The 20177-nt window shown below is 41.6% G+C and overlaps 1 protein-coding gene and 1 long non-coding RNA gene across 29 annotated transcripts in view; one reads left to right on the forward strand and one right to left on the reverse strand.

The window, feature by feature from the left end:
* Rbfox1 (RNA binding fox-1 homolog 1) overlaps positions 1-20177 on the forward strand; it is a 1956039-nt gene that overhangs the window by 1602779 nt on the left and 333083 nt on the right. Inside the window, exon 1 of one of the 28 annotated variants that reach the window (XM_074060415.1) lies at positions 18725-19423. The exons of 24 other annotated variants lie outside the window; for them this stretch is intronic. In XM_074060415.1, the coding sequence (XP_073916516.1) occupies positions 19337-19423 (87 nt within the window). In that variant the 5' untranslated portion in view covers positions 18725-19336. Of the gene's footprint in view, positions 1-18724; positions 19424-20177 lie in introns of those variants that run through there. 3 more of the 28 variants (XM_074060426.1, XM_074060420.1, XM_074060421.1) reach the window with 3 other exon arrangements.
* LOC141418634 (uncharacterized) lies at positions 1788-17108 on the reverse strand. The gene is made up of 4 exons (XR_012443296.1): positions 16869-17108; positions 12069-12979; positions 9631-9842; positions 1788-2366 (listed from the first exon to the last, which is right to left on the reverse strand). It is a non-coding gene; the product is annotated as an uncharacterized lncRNA (long non-coding RNA).

Raw genomic sequence — 20177 nt, forward strand, 5'->3', positions numbered from 1 at the left:
AGCTCTCCCCAGAACATGGTTTGCAAAATGCAAGTGTCTTTGCACTTGTGTGTAGAAGTCAGGAGCTGCAGGCTGAATCCCAACTCTGTTATTCATAAGCTGATCTGTCTGAAATGAACAAGTCACTTAACTTGATTTGGGCTTTAATTGCTTCTTCAGAAAAATAGGGATCAGAATAACCATTTCATAGTGCTCTTTGTGAGCTGGAGGAGGATACTGCTCAGGGGTAGAGATGTGCTGAACTGTCTTGAGAGGTTTGTTAAAAAAATGAATATTTGTATTAAGGTAAAACAGGATCTACTTGTCAAAGTTGGACATAAACTTTAATTTTTCCATTACTCCCAAATCAGAATGATAATTACATCTGTGGTGTGCTGAGGTCACAGACACAAAGAATTAGGGGGTCACTCACAGGTTCTTTGGTCCTTCCCTGTGCCCAGCTCTTGGTAATCCCTCCCTCCTGTGGGCTGTCATCCAGTGGATGGTGTTAGATGTAATATGGCTGCACAGCTCAATTAATGCTCTGTGGAAGGAGGAGGGAAAGTAAAAATCATCTTGCTCTTGTCAGTAGCAAAGTTATTTACTTTCAAAAGCTGACAGAATCACACTGCAGGGGCTTCATTTATTTCTATTCCGAATGTCATTATTCTGTGATGCTAGAGACTTAGGTACATGTCGACACTGATTCCCTAAGCTTCAGCACTGCCAGTGGATGCTCCTGTGTGGACTCTCACCCAACAGAATCCAGGGAGGCCCTTGAGGGCTCCATGGTACCTAGGTGCTTACATAGTTGGGGATGCCCCAACTTCAGATTTGGTTCGAACTGACGGGCATTTTTGCATCTTGTGATCTGTGCTGTGAAAGGGAGTAGGATCCCTGTTGCCTGATCATTTGTCCTCTTTATTCTGAAGCAAAAGAGCACACCTAATCCCCCATCACACATCTGAGTTGCTCCTGCAAACACAAAAGCACTCCTGAAGATGGCTTTGCCTGGCATTATCCATTGTCTCTCCCTCTTCTCACCAACATGCTTTCTCATCCAAATAATGTTCAGAAAACTGTGCTTTTTTTTTCCCTTGCTTTCATCTTATTTTTTCTCCCCCCCTCCCCAACCTCCCTCCCTAAGGGTTTGCAATGAGCATTTAAAACAGGAAGGGAATGAGTGGAGAAATTCTTGTCCTCATGATACAACCACAGGTCCCTCCACTGGGGGTCTCCATACAGAACACATGACTCAGAATTCTTGAGCACTTTTTGGTTTGGGTTTTTTTGGGTCCCATTTAAAAAGAAAAACGAGCTGATCTCTGCGAACAGTAAGAGATACTCTGAGTCCATTTAGCGGACCAGAGAATTCTGCTGTCCTCAACATCATGATGATAATAATAAAATAATTAAAATAGTAAAATAATCGATAACTTTTATGGAGTGCTGTACGACAAGCACACAGCTAAGCACTTTTACATGGATTACCACTTTTAATCCTGTACAAAAGGCCTCCAGGGACTGGGCGTTATTGGCTGTATTTCTAGATGCAGAATCTGAGGCTTAGGTGGGAGAGGTGAGGTGTCACCACCCCTCCAGCACTCACACTCATAACCACTACCCTGTCCTATCCCCTTGGGCTTCTTCCTTCCCTGCCACAGTTAAGGCTTCTGGCTGAACTTGATTTAAGAGGTCTCCATAAAAACAGCTCCTCTTCACGAAGCGGCCCTTCTCTTAAAGGTGAGACTTATTAAAAAGGGAAAGAGTTCATTTTTTCACTTTGAAGCCAGTCTTGATTTTATTTTTAAGTCATTATAACTGTTGGTTTATGAGCCAAGACACACTGTGAGGCCTTGGACTTGGGGAAGAGATGGGAAATTTAAAACCACAAGGCCAGTGGGCTGTATCCATGTCCAGAATGATGGAGCGCCATTTATCTGCAGCCAATTCCAGCCCCCAAATCCCCATCGTACTGAGGAACTCTTCAGCTAACAGAGGAAGTGCAGTTGCTGCCCAGCTCTCTCTGTATTAATGATTTATATGCCACACTACTGCTTTTGTTCACTCACAGGGCCTTGTCCTGTTCATAAAGGCACCTCCGGGAGAGGGTCCTAGCATGCCATGTTGTGTGCAGCCCAGTGAGGAGTGCTTCATAAATCAAGAGAACTCAGTGCTTTGCAGCGGTTCCCAGCTCTGGGGTGTACGTATATGTGCACTGTGGTCTGTGTGTGCACGCTTGCCTATGTGTATGTAATCAGCTTCACTTAGGGATAGTTTCATTGCCTTTCTGTAAAGAATGAATGAAGAAGGGATGCTCCAGGGTTGATTGGTTGTCTTCACGGTGGCATCACAGCCCGGTTTGTTTCCCATTTGATGTTTGTTACCTGTGAAAATGAGCCGACACTATTTTATTAGCAAACAGAGATGCAGACCCTATTAAAATCCCCTTCCTTCCAGAGGATCAGAAACAACAGCCCAAGCAAGAGGCGAGTTTACTGTAAGCCAAATGGCATTCGTCACAAGCCTGCACCAGTTTCCCCTGCCCTTTAAAGAATAAGATTTTTGAGCCTTTAAGAATTATCACTATTTCTATTATCCACTCAAAGAGAACTCTGCTTTGTTTTGAAAATGAGTGAGGGTGTTTGTTATTTGGATTTAGAAATCTGAATCTAGGAAACTTTCTTCTACTAGTAAGCTGTGGAACACTTTGATTTTAACATCAGTTTTTTTTTTTTTTTTCTGAATTGCCAGATAAAATGGTATAATTATATGGTTTATTGGAAGTCTTCAATCCCTTTCTTCATGATATCTGCAGAGAAAAGCTCTGGTTTTTTGTCATTGTTGTTGTTATTGTTGGTTGGTTTTTATTTTGGATGGTGTTTGCATTCTCTTAATTACATCATGTGTTTCATTTTGTGTATGGTTGTAGTTTTTTTCTCTCCCTATCAAGCTGAGAACTGAAAGCTAACAGAAGACTGAGTAGGAGTTTGAAGGGAAGAACAAGAATATTTAGTAAATTAGAATGATCCTTTGAATATTCTCCCCAACAGGATTATTTTTATATAAGATGAAATCTTGATTTTAGGAAATGCTCTTACTTTTAACAAGTGCAAGTAAGGCGTTTAGGAAATAAACATGTCAATTTAGTAGAATTCCTAAGTGAAAGAACAAATGCATAGCCAAATAAATAAAGTCCTGTTCTACCTCCCACTCTAACACAGGCTTGAATTTCTTTTATAAATACTAAAGTTTTGTCTAACTGGTTCTTATGAACATTTATACCTACGAAAATATTTTTTAAATGTGTGTGTGTTTTTTTTAAACAAGACTGTGTGCCAGTTAGCAGTAATGAAATTGAAACAAACACTCAGGGGAAGAAAGTGACTTTTACAATGTTGTCTTCCCAAGAAGTGGAAAGCAGAATGTGCATCTTTAAACACATAAATAAAGGATGCTACATTTTTTTCCCATCACAGGAAATATGATAAAGCATTCTGGACTAGGAAGGCAGGTGTCCAGCAAATGTGGTTTACATTCATATTGTACCAATTTTTGTGTTTGCATTTGTCCTCATTTGTATGAACCCATGAGTGTCTCATTGTCTGTAATTATGTCTACAAGGCACAAGGCAGCAGTCAGCATCTGCTCTGTTGTTTACTTGGTTTACATATAGCTTTGATGGGTTATTAAACAATCTATTCTTCAAGCCCCAAACAGAGAAACCAGCCGATCCCATATTATGGCATTCTGTAAAGACCCATTTTGCAATTAGCACTCGGGATTTGTGCAAAGCTGGTGATTCACCCAAATAAACGTCCCTTTATTCTGATAGTTCTTCTTGGCTTTATGAAAAATACCAATTTCCCTGTCCCCAAAAATCAAATCATATTTTCTCCTTAACTATGGACCATGCCAAGAAGATGATGTGTTAATAGGAGGGACAGGTCCTTCACTTTTTGTATCAGACAACAGAGCAACTTTCTAAAATAATTCAAGCCAGCGATTACTATATTACATAAGACAGCTATCTGCTTCTACCTAAGATAGCTATTTCAGAGTTTAAATGATACTCTTGGAGAAGTATCAATGAATGCTGTTCTTAACCATTTGTTTAATGTTTCTAACACTACATGGTCTATTTGTGAAAGTCTTAACCTGTCATGACTGAACTACTTCAAACCTCATCTTTCACTGAAGTTCACTGTTCATTATTAATGCACTCATTCATTCATTCAACATGTATTTATTTAGCCACTGCTTTTTCTCAGAAATTGAGTTAGTCATGAAAGATATATGGAAAAGGAAACCAATTTCTTTATAAAAATTTTCCCACAGAGGTTACAAGTCTTGGGTGGTGACAGGCAAGAAGGCAAGTGTTCACCATGTGAGAGTTTTCCCAGGTGTGTTTAATGCTCAGAAGAAAAAGCAGAGGGGTTCAAGGGAAATGATAGAGACTAGATTTAGGAGCGAGGGACGCTCTCTCTGAAGACATGGCACTGATGCTGAGATGAAGCAGGAGGAGGGCAAAGACGTGAAGGTCAGGGTGGAGGAGGTCATTTCTTCTAAGGCCAAGCACACGTGTGATGGATGTTGTGTTTTGGAAGTTTTGGAAACTCTGATATGGTAACTGAATTTTATTCCAAGAGGAATAAAAGGGGGGGGGGAATAACATCAAGGGGCTTTAAGAAGACAGATAGGAGATATTTAGCCTTCAATGAAGACCAATTTGGCTAAGAACAGATTAGAGGGGACAAGGTTGAAAGTGGGAGGTGGGAGATACAGGTAGGACCTCCTTGTAGTGTGGTGAAAACTGCTTGCCCTAGAAGTTGACAGAAGGGATGCTCAGGATGGGTAGTAATGAAAGTCTTAAAAACAAACCTGATAGTCACCCTCAGAGCAGAGTCTAGCCAAAGGATAAGAGATACCAGGCTTGAGAGGCTGACCTTGGAGGGCTTTGAGAAAGATGGCTACAAGCACAGACCTGAGATGTATGGATGTCACTATGGAGAACTGCCGGCAGATTTCACCACATTTCAGGCCAAAGTTCCCTGTGTTATTCCACATTTCAGTGACTGGTTTGTTCACTTTTAAATAGCAGCATCACCATCCACGGACGTATACCCTAGCTTGGCAGGGCAAATACTCCTGCCATGGCAGCAGACTTCTGACCTTGGTAGCTAGCTTGGTGAAATATCCAATGGGCCTCTACCCCTACTTCTGGCCAAGAGAGCACAGTATTAAACACATTCAACCCATGCCAGACAGGACTTATTTTGAATCTTAAACACACTAGGAATTATACAGACCTCTGCCTAACAACATGGGCATTTTATTAACCTCTCTGGAGCTTAGTGCCTACATTTGTGAGATACAGGGATTTGTAGGACTAGTAACATAGTGTTTGTTGCTAGGAGTAGGACTTGAGACAATTTATGTAGACTCCAGCATGGTATCCAGCCAATGCAAAAAGCACTATAAATGCCTTTACTCTTGGTGTGGGTAGTGATGGGGATGAGGTGGAGGTGAAGGTCATGATGGTAGCAATGGCATTGGTGATGGAGATGGAAGTGGTATGGAGGTACTGGTGTTGGTGTGGCATTGATGATCTTGGGTGATCCCAGTGACACTGATAGAATGTAGCCTGGTAGAAGAGTTTCACGCTCGAGTCCATAGATTTAGCTTTAGCTCGAGGATACTGCTTACCCTCTGGATGCCTTTCGGAAAACTTTTTTAACCTTTCTTTGTTTTAATTTTCTCATCTGTAAAATAGGAATGATGGAATTCATTACTGGACATTATGGGGATAAATTAATTCATGGTTATAAAAAAAAACTACAGCAGTGTTTACCACTATAAACAAATTCTTAATGTGCTAGAATAGAGTGCAGCTTCAAAATGTGAAAAGTTAATTTGTGACTTTGGTGAACTTCTTTTCTCTTGATTTTGCTTTGCACAGCAGGCAGAATAGCCCACCTTCCCCTTCCCTCCTCCACCAGACCCACCCCCACCTCTCCATGTGTTCTGCATAGAACAGGTGTGCAGTGAGCCAGAGTTCTGGCAGAGTGCAACATGAAGAAAGATTCCCCATGATTATAAAAATAACACCAAGGGCTGCTTAGCGAGGTGGGCAGATGAGCTTACCACTAGCTAGAATGATAAATAGCACCAGCAAATGTTGGGTCCCAGTGGGAGTATGGAGACATATGGGGACCAGCCACATTAAAAGATGGGCATCATTGGTGAGCTTTAGGTGGCTAGGGCAGGCCACTCCAGTTCTTTTTTCTCTTTCTTTTATCCTAATTTTAAATCCTTCAGTTCTCTTTTGTCTCTTTGTTCTATTTTGGTCCTAAAAAGAGCATTCATCTTTGAGGCCAGCCAGGGAGTCTCCAAGGAAGTGAGGTCTGTATGGTAATCCTCAAACAAATGGCCACAGTGGACCTCATGAATTTCCACCTTGAGCTGTATGCAATATTGTTAGGGGAGATGAAAATGAACACAGGAAATATGTTATGGAATTCTGACATGTTGAGTTGAGGCCTGTGATAGCTGGGTATGCAGAAAAAAATCAGTAGCAAGTCAGCCTAAGATATCACCAAGCATTTGTAGAAGAGACAAATAACACTGTCTGCTGAACATTGTTTAAAAAGAAGTTGCAGACTGTGGTGGGTTGGTTTCAGGTTAGTGTTTGTATGTTTGAGTACTAATATGGCTTGAAGACTGTATAATCTGTTTGGCATATCTCTGTAGCAGTGAGATCTCACTGGAAGGTTATTTTAGAATTCTTGTTCACCACCCACAAAGCTTTTCTGAGGGAAAATGTTGAACCGGTGAAGCGATCTGGACAGTGAGATGGGTTTCTAATGTAAGCACCTGAATGTGTGAAGCAACTCCTTAGTAGCTATCCAGGAATCTTTCCTTAGCAATATGTCAACATCCTCAGTAAGGCATGGCACGCAGAAGAAAGGAGACAGTGTGTGGAATTAGATGCGTGTGGCTTTGGCTACTGGTCCTGCCACTCAAGTAGCCATGACTGATGTCACCTTCCAAGTTCTAATGTCCTCATCTGTAGAATGGGCTACTATGAATACCAATACTGTGGAATTATTAACAGATTAAGTGAGTTAAAGTCTTTAAGGTGACAAGATTTGTGTCACCGTAGTGAGTTTCATAAAAGTGTTTGTTGAGCCAGGTATGATGATGCATACTTGTAATTCCAGCACTCTAGAGACTGCAAGTTCAAGGATAGCCTGTGTTACATAGCAAGACAATGTCCAAAAAAATGTTTGTTAGCCCAGCACCGTTGGCTCACACCTGTAATCCTAGCAACTTGGGAGGCTAAGATCAGGAGGATTGCAGTTCAAGTCCAGCCCAGGCAAATAATTCTTGAGATTCTGTCTCAACTAATAGCTGGGCATAGTGGTGCACTAAGTCATCCCAGCAATAGGAGGAAGCTTAAAATTGGATGATCACAGTCCAGGCCAGTGTGGGCAAAAAGCAAGACCTTATCTCCAAAATAACCAGAGCAAAAAGGGATAGAGGCATGGCTTAAGTGATAGACCTCCTGCCTCCCAAGCTCAAAACCCTGAGTTCAAACCCCAGTACTACAAAAAAAAAAAAAAAGTGGTTAACAAAACAAGCAAAAACATGATTCACTTTTTTGCATTGATGTATATATACCATTCTTACAACAAATTGTGTTAGTCCAGAATCTGTTAGCTATGCAGGATGGAACCCAACTCAAATTAACCTGAACAAAAAGTAGGGATTTATTGAATCATGATAGTGGGACAGTTGGAGGGAGGATCAACCCAAGGAAAGTGAGTAGTCACTAAGTCCCCACATTCTGGCTGGGATCTGAACAGACATGGTTATGCTAAGCTAAAATTAATATGAATAGAACTCAAACGCCGAAGAGTGGGTCTGAGGAATTTTAAGTGTGTTGTTATATTATTTAAAGTACTCTGTATAATAACCCTGTCAGGAGAGTATCATTGCCCTCAATTTATAAGAGAATTAATTGAGGCTCAGAGAGATTAAGTAAGTTACTCAGAGCAACACAGCCAGAACTTGATAGGGCTTCAGCCCCTGAATTTTATGCAATATGATACATTATCATTATAATTTTTAAAATGGTAAGTTTGGAGGTAAGGAGGCTCATGATTCAAGCCTAGCCCCAGCAAAAGGGCAAGACTCTATCTGAAAAACTAAAAGCAAAAGGTTTGTGGTGTGTCTAGAATGGTAGAGAGCTTATCTAGCAAAAGAAAGGCTTTGAGTTGAGGATCCCCAGTTCCACCACCCCACAAAGAGTTAAGTTTATTTTATATTAGTACATTGAAGACCAGAAGAAATGTATGTAAAAGAAAAATATGTTTTTCTGGAGATGTTGTATAGAATGATATTTTGAATGTGACTATGGAAAGCGAGTCACCATTCACAAACTGTTTTACCTTGGGCAAGTTATATAACCTCTCTGTGCTTCAGTTTCTCTATCTGTTACAGAGACAGAGACAGGATTTACCTTGTAGGAGTGTTAGGAAGATTAAATGAGTTAATAAACAAAGTGTCTGGCAAATAACAGATGGTATCTATGGTTTGTTAAAACTGTCTAAAAATAGGTTGTCATGTAAGAACCATAAAGGAAAAGAGGCCACTCAGGGTGGTTCTACTTTTGATGTCCCCAGAGTGTCCCAGAAGGACACTGCTAATCTGGGAAGTTGGAACCCCACCTGTCAGAGGCACTCTGTTGTCACCAGCTGCCTGGCCGAGATATCATAGAGAAGCCATCTTGCAGTGGTCAGCTTCTTGGCTAATCCCTGAGTGAGGAGCTGAGTTGTACAGCCTGGTGCAGTGTGGACCTGGTCTCTTACCTCTCTGCCTCATCTGTGAGCTCAGACTGTGTAGACTCTGAGATACAGGTGTATTTTCTGTGTCTCATCCTGCCTGGCAACTGCTGGGTGATCTCCCTCTGATGCCTGGGACCTGTTCACTGCCTTGCTGGGTCTCTTTCCTGGCCAGACACTGGAAGGGAAAGCTTTGACAGAGAGGACCCATGTCCTGTGCTAAAATGATTGCTCGCTATTGTCCAAGAAGGCTGAATGTATACTTTTGACTTGGTTTTGTGATGTGCAATGTCTTGGCACCTCTCCACATTGTTTGACGTTCTTGCTACCTTGCAACATGCCCACTGCCAAGCTGTGGGAGAGTGGTCTTGGTGCAGGTACCCATCCTCAAAATCACATGATGGGTAAGTACATCTGGCTGGTTTCACAGGAGGACAGCCATCTGACCTGTAAACATGGGCCTCACTCATGGATTCTGACTGTATCTACACCTGTCTTTTCCAAAAAGCACAACACATGTTAGCTGCATACTTCAAAATCTGACACAGCTTCAGAGGCCCCTCCAGAGGGCACAGATAGATTTCAGAGAGACCATCAACTCCCTGCAATGAAATGGAAAATTTTGTGAGTTATGTGCAGTTTTCTGGGATGAAGGTAAAATTGTCAAAGTGGTCCATGCATCAAAAATGACAATCAAGAATCATTTCTTTGGCCCCAGAAGTGACATTAATATGGGAAAAAATGTCAAGGACAATCCAACCCGTGAGGTGAGTATCACAAAGAAAGACTGGATGGGTGATGTCATTACCTGTCCTTTTCCAGATTGCCCCTCCGTTCTCTCCTCCTATGGTGATGCTTTCCTGGTGTTCCCATGGGATTAGCTTGTTTTCATGCTCCTTGGACTTCCTCTTGCTTAGCAGGTTTTGCCCCACTTCCTGAAGACTCAGTATGTGTGTTATAGGTCAGCTGTTCTCTGGGCCTGATGTCTTTGGCTCCCTCTACTGTCCTTGATTTTGCAACCTGTTGACATTAATGACTATTAAATTGGTTGAGGATGAGTGAGGAGTTGAGAGAAAAGCAGATACAGAGGCCACTCAGCTTGAGTTTGGTCCAGGCCAGCAATTGTTACAATTTGTTAATAGGTGTCACTTGCCAAAAAAAAAGGCCTGCTTATAGTACCTGGCAAGAGAGGCCATTTATCTTAGTTCAAGGTATGACTCTGCTATGTGTCAGCTGTAAGCTTTAGCCAGCTTCTGTCCCTTCTAATTTTCTTAGTTTTCCTGCTGGAAATATAATTAATTTAACAGAAACCATTTAATAGGTATGGGAAGGAAAAACTGAAATAACAGTGTGATGAAGTTAGTGCAGCATCTGGCTATAGTTAGCATTGAATGAATGGTAGTGGCTGGGATGATGATTGTGAAGATTGAGAAGTTGGAAGAAGGAACAAAGAAGAGAAAAAGTATCCTAGCACAGGACAGGATACATCACTAATTCTTAATTAGCAGGTGGTCAAATGGAGAGCAAAATTGGATGAATGGATGGATGGATGGTTTGATGAATAGATGGATAAGTGGAAGGATGCATGGATGGATGTATAGATGCATGTATGGAAAAATGAGTAGATGGGGGTGAATGGTTGGGTAGATGGATGGAACAATGAGTGGATAAAGAGATGGATGCATGAATGGACAGAAGAATGGATACATGGATAGATGAGTAGGTAGTGGACTGATGGATATATTGTTGAATGGATAGCATGTTGGTCATCAAATCAACTTGTGAAGTCTGTATCAAGCAAGGTCAAATGGTTTTTCTCCTGGACAGACCATCTCAGGTGATTTTTTATTCTAATGTCATCATGAGTCCCCAACAGGGAGTGAAAGCAAGCTAAACTTCTCCAACTTCTTTGAGCCTGAGATCCTTTTCAGGTTGAAGTACCTAATGAGGCATCTATTGTACAGAGCATGCTTTTGGAGATGCAAGTCCAAGCACTGAGCTAATTTCTAAGCAGAAAAGGATGCATGCAGAGCTCAGGTGGTTCAGCCAACTGGGCAGCTGCATGGGGTTGGAACAGAAAAGCTCTGTTCCCAGTGCTGGAGACTTGTGCTATTTGTAGTGTTCTGTGCCCAGTTCCTACAGGCACCTGCAACACAGAAGGCAGGGGATGTGGAGACCACACAAAGGGAGCAGCTGATTATTCATCCCTCATTCTGAGAGTCCTCGGGGAGTATTTGTTTGCCTCAAGCAAGGTCAACTAATTCTCAAACCCAGTTGCCATTCATCCCCAGACAGGTCAGAGGTCGGTTCCTGAAGCATTGTCGATCTCAGCAGAGATGATGCTCAGGGTTGATATTCTTAGATTTGCTCATTCAGCCAGTCAGTCTGGCTTTCAGAGGAGAATCAGGTCAAGAAGTGCTTAATGAACCAAGGGAAGCTCACTGCCGCCTGCACCACTTGGGGCTCGAGTTTCTGATGATAATCAGCAGCCTTCTCTCTTGCAGACCCACTAGAATTTTCTTTGTGCATCTTCATAGCCATGTTTGGAGGTGGTGCAACACTCCTGTTGGGGGTAGGGTGATGAAATGTCTCACATTCTTTAGGTTACTCCTGATTCAAAGCCACCATCTTTGGCATCCCCATAAACTATCACATGAACTTGACCTCCTTATGTTTTGGTTTCAAAGCTATATTTTCCATGCACAGAGACCACATGCACATTCTTTGTTAGCTCCTGTCTTTTAATTTTTGATTTGGAATCTGGAGAGGGGTAAATGTTTGAACAAGAATCGCACTATGTTGTATTTGTGAGCACCAGAAAGAGTTTTGATAGTCCTAACTTAATGCTCCAAACCAATTGCTAATTCTGTTATCACTATGACAACTACCATTACTCATATAATCTCTGCTAGGAACCAGACCCTCAGCTAAACTCTTTATAACATTGTTCTCACTTAAGTCTCCAGACCTCTCCAGATATTATGATTGCTAATCTTAATCTCATTTCACATATAATACATCTGAGGCGCAGAGAAGGTAAGTATTGTGCACAAGTACACACAGCCAGTACTTGATGGGACCTGGACTTTTAACCTGGGCAGAGTGTGAGCTCTTAACTGCCATGCTAAGGTGCTTCCAGTAAAGGGATCAGGCATGGTAACGAGAACTTCTCGGAAGTGAGAGAATAGCAATGAGACAAGAATAGCTAATGCTTACTATGCACTTGGCATTCATGTGAGAACTCACCTTGTACCGACTCAGTCATTTATATTAACTGAAAGCTGTCCATCAAAGACATTGGGGACTGGCTTCTCTTCAGAAGATGGTGACTTTTCTGGATGAATTGATCTCCCGTTGAGAATTCCAATGTTTATGGTTGCAACAACAGGAGTGGCTGGTTGATGGCTCCATGTACCCTTCCCACAGTCTATGGGAGCTTGTCTTACAGAGATACTCATTTGTGGTGCTCAGTTTGACCTTGTGGTGACCCAGGTGCCCTGATGACAACCTCCCTTTCTCTGGAATTCACCTGTCAGACCTTGGCATTCAAGAATATAAGCATTAGATAGCACTTCAAGAATCTTGATTTTGAGGTCCATGCTGGGTTAGCTCTTCCACACTGCTGCCTCACCTTATTGGATGTTTGAATGCATGACTGATGGTGAGTGGCATTTATCCATTTTGAGTCAGGCTTCTACCTTTCTGTAGATTTTCTTGATGATTTAGCAAGCAGTAGAGGCATGGAGAGAGACCTGCTTCTTATTACCTGACAAGGAACAAGTCACTCTGTCTCATCCCAGAGATGTCAGGTAATCCTAAGTACTTCTTGAGCATCTACTCTGCTCAGTCCTGGGAGAAATGCAGGCAAACCAAATCATTAAATAGGAGGTGAGGAAGATAAAATGGAAGCTTACTTTGATGCAACTTCCAGCCAGATCTTTCCCATCCTGGAACAAATAACTGCTGACTTTTTGAGATTTAGCTGAGTAGATTGTGAGTGCTGGAGAAGATAGGGAGGCTGCCCGGAACTTGTAGGATGTGACTGCATGCTGAAAGATGGGGACATTCCTATAAGTAATCACATGAGGACTAGCAGAGTGAATGTTCCAACACAGGTGTCAGTGTGCAGTGCTCATGGGGGCACTGAGGAGACATACCTGTAAAGAAAAACAGAAATTAAAAAAAAAAAATTAAAGACATCCTGAAGAAGGAAATAAAAATAATCTAGCACTTTTTGAACACCTTCCAGTTTCCAGGAACACCCACATGCGGCATGACATTTCCCTGCCACAACACACCTGTGAGAAGGTACAGGTGTTCCATTTTATCTCTGTAGAGATGAGGGCTCAAAGCCAAGCCCATCATCCTAGATCAGACATTGAAACGGGTCACAGATTCAAACCAAACCTCTCCAAGTTCGAAACTCATGCTTTTTCTACTGTTCTATGATGCTCCCAGGTCACATGAGATAATCTTGATATTGAGATGACCTTGGAGACACAAATAGTTGTGTTTTCTGTAGGGGGCTCTTTGCAGTTTCTCCAGGTTGCTTATCCTTTTCCAGGCAATCATTTGGGGAAATTTCATTTGTTTACTCACTGTTAAGCCATTGGTGAGCAAGAATGGATGCCATGCTTCTTTATTTAGACCCTCTGTCTTATAGAAGGTGAAATCACACTTAAAATCATAATCCAGTTTTCGAAGGCCTGGAACTTAATAAAATGCTAAAAGGATTCCTGAACCAGCATGGTAGCATGGTTAGTTCTGCCAGGCATAGTTAAGAAAGCTTTGCAGAAAAATGTGACCTTTGACTCAGGTGAACAAGGTTGAACATGAAGGAAGAGACAGAGGGAGGAAGGAAGGGAAGAAGGAAATTTTTGTATAACAAGCAAGTTTGGATGGAAACTTGGATTCATAGAAGTGTTTGGCAAAGTCAACTTGACAGTGTGGTTTGCACAAAAGAGTGTTTTGTAGAAAGGACAGTGTGTATTAGAGAATGAATCTGACCATGTAAGAGGGAGTAATATTGTGAAAAGCACTTGAATACTGTAGGAAGCTGTTACCCAGCTCTCCCTGGAAATATGGTAGTCTGAGTAACAAGTAATCTCTAGACATCTGTATTATAAGATACATTGTCAAAATCCAAAAGGCAAGAAATGCAATATTGCTGAGTTTATCATCTCACGTCTATAATTATAGCTACTCAGGTGGTAGAAATTAGGACCATGGTTCAGGGCCAGCCTGAGCAAAAATGTTAATAAGACCTCATCTCAATCAAATCAGGCATGGTGGTGCACACCTGTGATCCAAGCTACATGGGAGGCTATAGGTATAAGGATCACAGTCCAAGGCTAGCCCTGAGCAAAAACAAGGCCCTATATGAAAAATAACTAAAGTGAAAAGGGCTAGAAGCATGGCTTAATTGGTAGAGTATCTGCTTAGCAAGCACAAGGCCTTGAGTTCAAACCCCAGTACTGCCAAAAAAAAAAAAGTACAATTATTATGAAATTTGTTCAACAATGGGAAGAACAATAGAGAAGCAGTCTGTTTTATGCTTTTTGTCTTGTTTTGCTTTGTTTTTATGGCCAACCCATGGCAACTGACCTTTTAGGAATCAGGCAGGGATGGTAGAGACAGTTATGGGGAAAGCTGCTGAGATGTCCCAATATGCTTGACTATTCATTTTCTATAAGCGAGATTGTAAATCTGAGTTTTGCATGAAATGTTCCCATTTAAAAACATTTCACACCATATAAAGGATTCATTATCCTCCTATGGACTGCATTTGGTTTATAGAAGTATATAGTTTTTCTGTGTGGTTTTTTTCTTGGTGGTACTTGGATTTGAACTCAGAGTCTCTAGTTTGCTAGGTAGGGCTTTACCACTTAAGCCACATACCCAGCCCTTAAAAAATTTTTTTTGACAGTACTAGGGTTTGAACTCACAGCCTCACGTTTGCTAGGCAGGTACTCTACTATTTGAGCCATTTGGTTTCTAAAACTACAGTTGGCTACATTGGCAGTCAAAGCACATAGGGGCAGGAGCCAGTCTTCCCTAGCTCTGTCCTGTGCTCCTTTATTTCTGTCCCCTTTTTCTTTCCTATATGGATTTCTGAGCATTGGGTGGCTCCCAGTCAGAAGGCATTATGGTAGGAAGGACAATCCTTATGATCTAGGGGAGATGGTGCAACTTCTGACAGTCAAGACTGCTTTGACCAGGGAAAGGAAAAGAACAGTTGATAAGTAAGAGACAGCGTCATCATGGAGGTAAAGAAAGATGGGAGAATTTTGTTTTGGAGTGATAACGAGATTGAACTATGAAGAAAAAAAATTCTTGGTGAAAGTCTCTGATTTAGGGATGATTATCAGAATTGGCACCGAAGCAACCACAGAAAAGATAAGACATGGGAGAAGAAACGAAAGAGAACCCAAATGGATCTAGGATTTCCACAGTTCCAAGGATGACTTCTCAGTATGTGTTAGGTTGAGGTTCAACAAACCACAGACTGCAAGCCAAACCTAGCCTATTGCCTGTTTTTGTGTAAACCCTGAGCTAAAAATGAACATCCTTTATTTTACTTCTTTTTCACTTGAGACAGGCGGAGTCTTGGTATGTGGCTCAGGTCAGCCTCAAACTTGAAACCTTCCTACCTTAGTCTGCTTAGTGCTGGAATTATAGGTGCAAGTCCCCATGCCTATCTCCTTTTGCATGTTAATGTTGTCAGAAAAAAAAAAAGAATATTTTGTGTCTTGTAAAAATGCCAAGAAATGTAAATTTCAGTGTTCCTTAATAAAGTATTATTGAAACATGTCCATAGTCATTCATTTATGTCTTGTCAATGAATTCTTTCTCCTTTAACAGCAGAATATTGAATCATAGCAACAGAGAATGAGATCTGCAATACCAAAAACATTTGCTACCTAAATATTTACAGAAGAAAAGTTCCTGTCTTCTGCCCATGGTGGACAGAGCAGCTAACCCTTGTGGCTCTTCATTTGTATTTGCATAGGTCAGCCTGTGCTCTGCAGTCACTATTAAAATTGTCTCCTTCCTTTTACCTTCTTTCATTCCATGTTTTTGTTATTTTAAGATCCTGCAGTATTTATGAGAATACTACTGTACGTTTGGTAGCTAAGCATTCACCATAAGCTGTGCCTACCAGACCCTGGGGAGTGGAGGCACGGAGACTGTAGTACCTGCATTTTCATGGATGATCCAAGAAGAGAGAATCATAGCCCCATAATAATAGGTGCATTCTATTTAAGGAAACAGGACACAGGTCAGGAAAAAAAAGAGTTCATTTAGTGTTGGTTATTTATTGTTTGTGGTTGGCCTAGGACTAGGATGCATTCAGTTAGTTTCAAAAATACAGGGACTGCAACCATACAAGACAGTAATAAATAAGTAGAAAATGAGAATGAGAGAAAATGTGAGTAATGTTACCTGGAACTGGAAACTGTAGGGAGAACAACACAACAAATGAATATGCAGACAAGGCCAACAGAACGCGTGGGGTTGAACCTCTCGTTCCATGCCAAGCTTCCTGGCAGTCAAAGTGAAAAGAACAACAAAACATTTACCCCTTCATTTCAGAGAGAGGAAAGAAGATATTTATCACTCAGGAATAGCAAAAGCCTTTGTATCATGGAGTTCTTTAAAAGCAGAAAGAAAATATCTTCTGCATAGGGTATCATTATACATTGCTATGTCCTGACTGGACTCAGCAAATTATTATTATTTTTTTTTATTTTTTTGTAGTACTGGGGCTTGAACTCAGGGCCTTCACTGTGAGCCACTCCACTGGCCCTATTTTTTTTGTGAAGGGTTTTTCAAGATAGGGTCTCATGAACTATTTTCCCAGGCTGGCTTCAAACCATGATCCTCCTAATCTCTGCCTTCTGAGTAGCTAGGATTACAGGTGTGAACCACCAGCACCCAGCAGGACTCAGCAAATTCTTTAATAAAACAATCTCTGTCCCTCCCTCCCTCCTTCTCTCTCTCTCTTTCTCTCTCTCTCATATCTATATAATTATCCACTATACTTACATAACTCTCCTCTACTCAGGAAACCAAGAGTCTCAATGTGTACATTTCTGGCCTAAGCATCTGAAATGAAGTTTCTCCCTCCTGCTCCAGTGGTCCGTCTGCTTTATAACACTCCGGAACTATCATTCAGTCTACCCCAGGCCTTACCTAAGCAACTCACAGGTCTCCCCTCCCACGATTACCCACAGTGAAGCCAGCTAGAAAACAGGTCCCATCTCATCTCATCGAGAGGTGACTTCCCGGCGGGTAACTTCCCAGAAATGTGGTGTTGAAAGTCAGAGTCAGAAGCTAAAGTTAGAAACAGTATCGGGCGGTTAGGTGACGGGGTCAGCATGTAGCTGTTCCCACAGCTTTCTAAACTGTACAGTGTGGCCACTCAGATGCCTGAGAATCAATTATGAGAAGTCTTGTCAAGATGACCAAAATTCAGCCTTAAATAATTGAATTCTCTGTCAAACTCTGACCACTGTCGTTATCTAGAAATGTAATTATGTAGCTAAATCAAGCAACTAAAATTAGTGTAGTGTAAAAACACCTTGGCTATCTGAGAGTGGAGGGATTGACATTAGGATTTAGAAAAAGCCAATAGCTGAATATGCTTGGTAGTGTCTGAGAGCACCTACTTTTCACAAAATCTATATTGTATGTCCTGTTTAGAGGGAGCCAAGGGATGTGGCACGAGATGCTTGATTCAAAGGTGATTTTCAATGGTCCTTGGACTTGGTGCCGTTTAAATGGACCCACCTTCATCAGAATTTCAATTGCCCTCCAAGTGGAGGAACTATAAACACACCCAATGTGCCTTCCTAGTATGAAGGCTAGAAGAGGAAACTTTGAATCTGAGCCTTCAGCTTTAAGTCAAAGATGGGTCTGTATCAAGAATCAGAAGCCTAGCAGGGAACCTGGGGCTCACACCAGTAATCCTCATACCTCAGCCTCCTGGGAGGCTGAGATCAGAATTGTGGTTTGAGGCCAGCTTGGACAAATAGTTTGTGAGATCCTATCTCCAAATTAGCCAGAGCAAAATGGACTGGAGGTGTGGCTCGAGAGGCAGAGGACCTGCTTTGCAAGTGTGAAGCCCTGAGTTCAAATCCTAGTCCCATAAAATAAATAAAGAAATAAATGGAATCAAAGACCAGGGTGCATATACTGAAAAAGTTTCCTAGCCCTGGTATTGCACACACTTTGATATAGTTGGAAGACTTTATTTATTCATGGCACAACTTTATGAGTTAGGAAGTGTTACCTCAGTTTTCCAAGTGGAAAAACTAGAGTTCAGACTGGGGAAGTAACTTGTTCAAGATCACACAGCCATGAAACAGGACACCCCAGTCAGCCAAATGGAATCCATATAGGAATTTATTTACAATGTGTAACACATCCCAAAGAATCACTTTGGTATTTTCAAACACCAGAAAGATTTCAAATATTTGCCTGACTGTGTTTGTCATCCATAGTTTTGGTGCCTTTAATCTCTGAGAACAACAGGGAGACCACGCTCATTAATAAATTATTGAATATTAACATATCACAGTTGAAAGTTCCAAATAAAGGATATCTTTAAAAATCTCCCTTGAAAAAATTCTATTACAGAATGAAATAGAGTAATAAATACAGTGCCAGGGTTAGGAGTGGGGCTGGGGATGGCGTTGGGAACTCAGCACTGCCCTCTACAAGCTGAAAGTCATAAAAGAGCCACTTAACTCTTCATTGGTGTGAGTCTGATTTCCTTTTGTGCCATGGGGCTGGGAATAGTCCCCACTTGAGAAAGTTGTGCAAGTGAAATGAGTGAAATACCATGTCATGTAACGAATAAGCTTTGTCTGGGAATAGCCTGCACTGCTCAAATAGTAGTCTTGCATTATTTACAAATTTCCCCTTTAAAAATCCAAGAGGGAGAAAGTGAAACAAGGCTGAATATGACCTTAGATTATTTTTGAGCAGCAAGAGCCGCCCACATTAACCAACTCGATTGGAGTTTTAAGGAGCAGATGATAATCATCTAAGTTTCTATTTCCTCTTTATTATCCCTCAAAATTCCATGGAGACCCAGTGTGCCTTGCCTTTTGGCCAAATTCCTCAGGAAGAGTTTATTATCTCCTAGCCTGATTCTCTCTGTCACTCAGTGTCCCTCTCTCTCTCCGTCTTTCTGAGAACTAAATTATGAAGAGGACTTGGTTAGTCATGTTAGGCAAGCTGCTCCCAAAATAGCACCTTCCATTTTGGTAGCGTCGACTCTGCAGCTGCCGTGTCTCTTGGTCGTCTGGGAAGAAAACTTTCACATTAAGAGTTGCTGATGAGGGTTTTCTTTCTTTCCCCTCTTGCCGCCTGCTGATGAGCACTTGACTCCCGAAGAAGCAATTTGGCTCTCGGCTTTGTAGTTGGGAAGAAGTTGGGTCTATAGATTTTTCCCCTAACTCTCCACTGATGTGTTGAGCCTCAGAGGGAATAAAACCTCCACATAAAGCATGCTGGCGTCGCAAGGAGTCCTCCTGCATTCCTATGGCGTGCCCATGATTGTACCCGCTGCCCCCTACTTCCCAGGACTGATTCAGGTAATTCCCAGGCTTGGCCAGCAAGCAACTTAACTCCAGAGCACTCAGAGTAATAATTGGAATTTTTATGGTTGAGAAAGCAAACACTTTTAATACAGGAAAAAGCCCTCCTGTAGTCAGCGAGAAGACAGTAGGAAATCAAAAAGATGGATCACCCTAATCTAGCTATTGGCATCTCTCATGGCTGAATAAATGGTGGTTGAGCTATATTTGCTTGTATTGATCTAGCTACTGTTTAACATTCATGTCTTTGCTTCGGGAGGTTGACCACGGGGCAAAAGATTTGCTCTCTTTCCCAGCTTTCTGAGGGACTCTGTCTCCCAGATCGGAGCACGAGCTGAAGTAACTTATCACCAGTTGACTGGGTTAAGAGCTTCAACCCAGGAAATATGTAGTCGCTCCTAGGACACCCCCACAAGGGTTGTCTGTTTCCAGAAAAGGCTCCCCACTGCCTTAATTTGAGTGGTCGCCCTGACATAAGAGGGAACACAACCGATGGTTTATTTCAGAAGTTCAGATATTATTAGAGGAATCCCCACACCAGCTGTTTATAATTTCATGCTAGCAAGAGAGTAGAGGACTGAAATGTGTCTTGGTTTTACTTCTAAGACCATTAATTCTGTATAGAGAGATTCATTTACTAATGAGAAAGGTGGACCTTTTTTTCTCCTTCATTGTAAGTTTGTCCTGAGGGTCAAAAGCATGGAGTTTCTGAGTATATGTCTGACGTTCTCTGGAAAGCTAACATCTATTA

The sequence above is a fragment of the Castor canadensis genome, chromosome 17 (assembly GCF_047511655.1).
Source record: "Castor canadensis chromosome 17, mCasCan1.hap1v2, whole genome shotgun sequence".
In the NCBI taxonomy this organism is placed as follows: domain Eukaryota; kingdom Metazoa; phylum Chordata; class Mammalia; order Rodentia; family Castoridae; genus Castor; species Castor canadensis.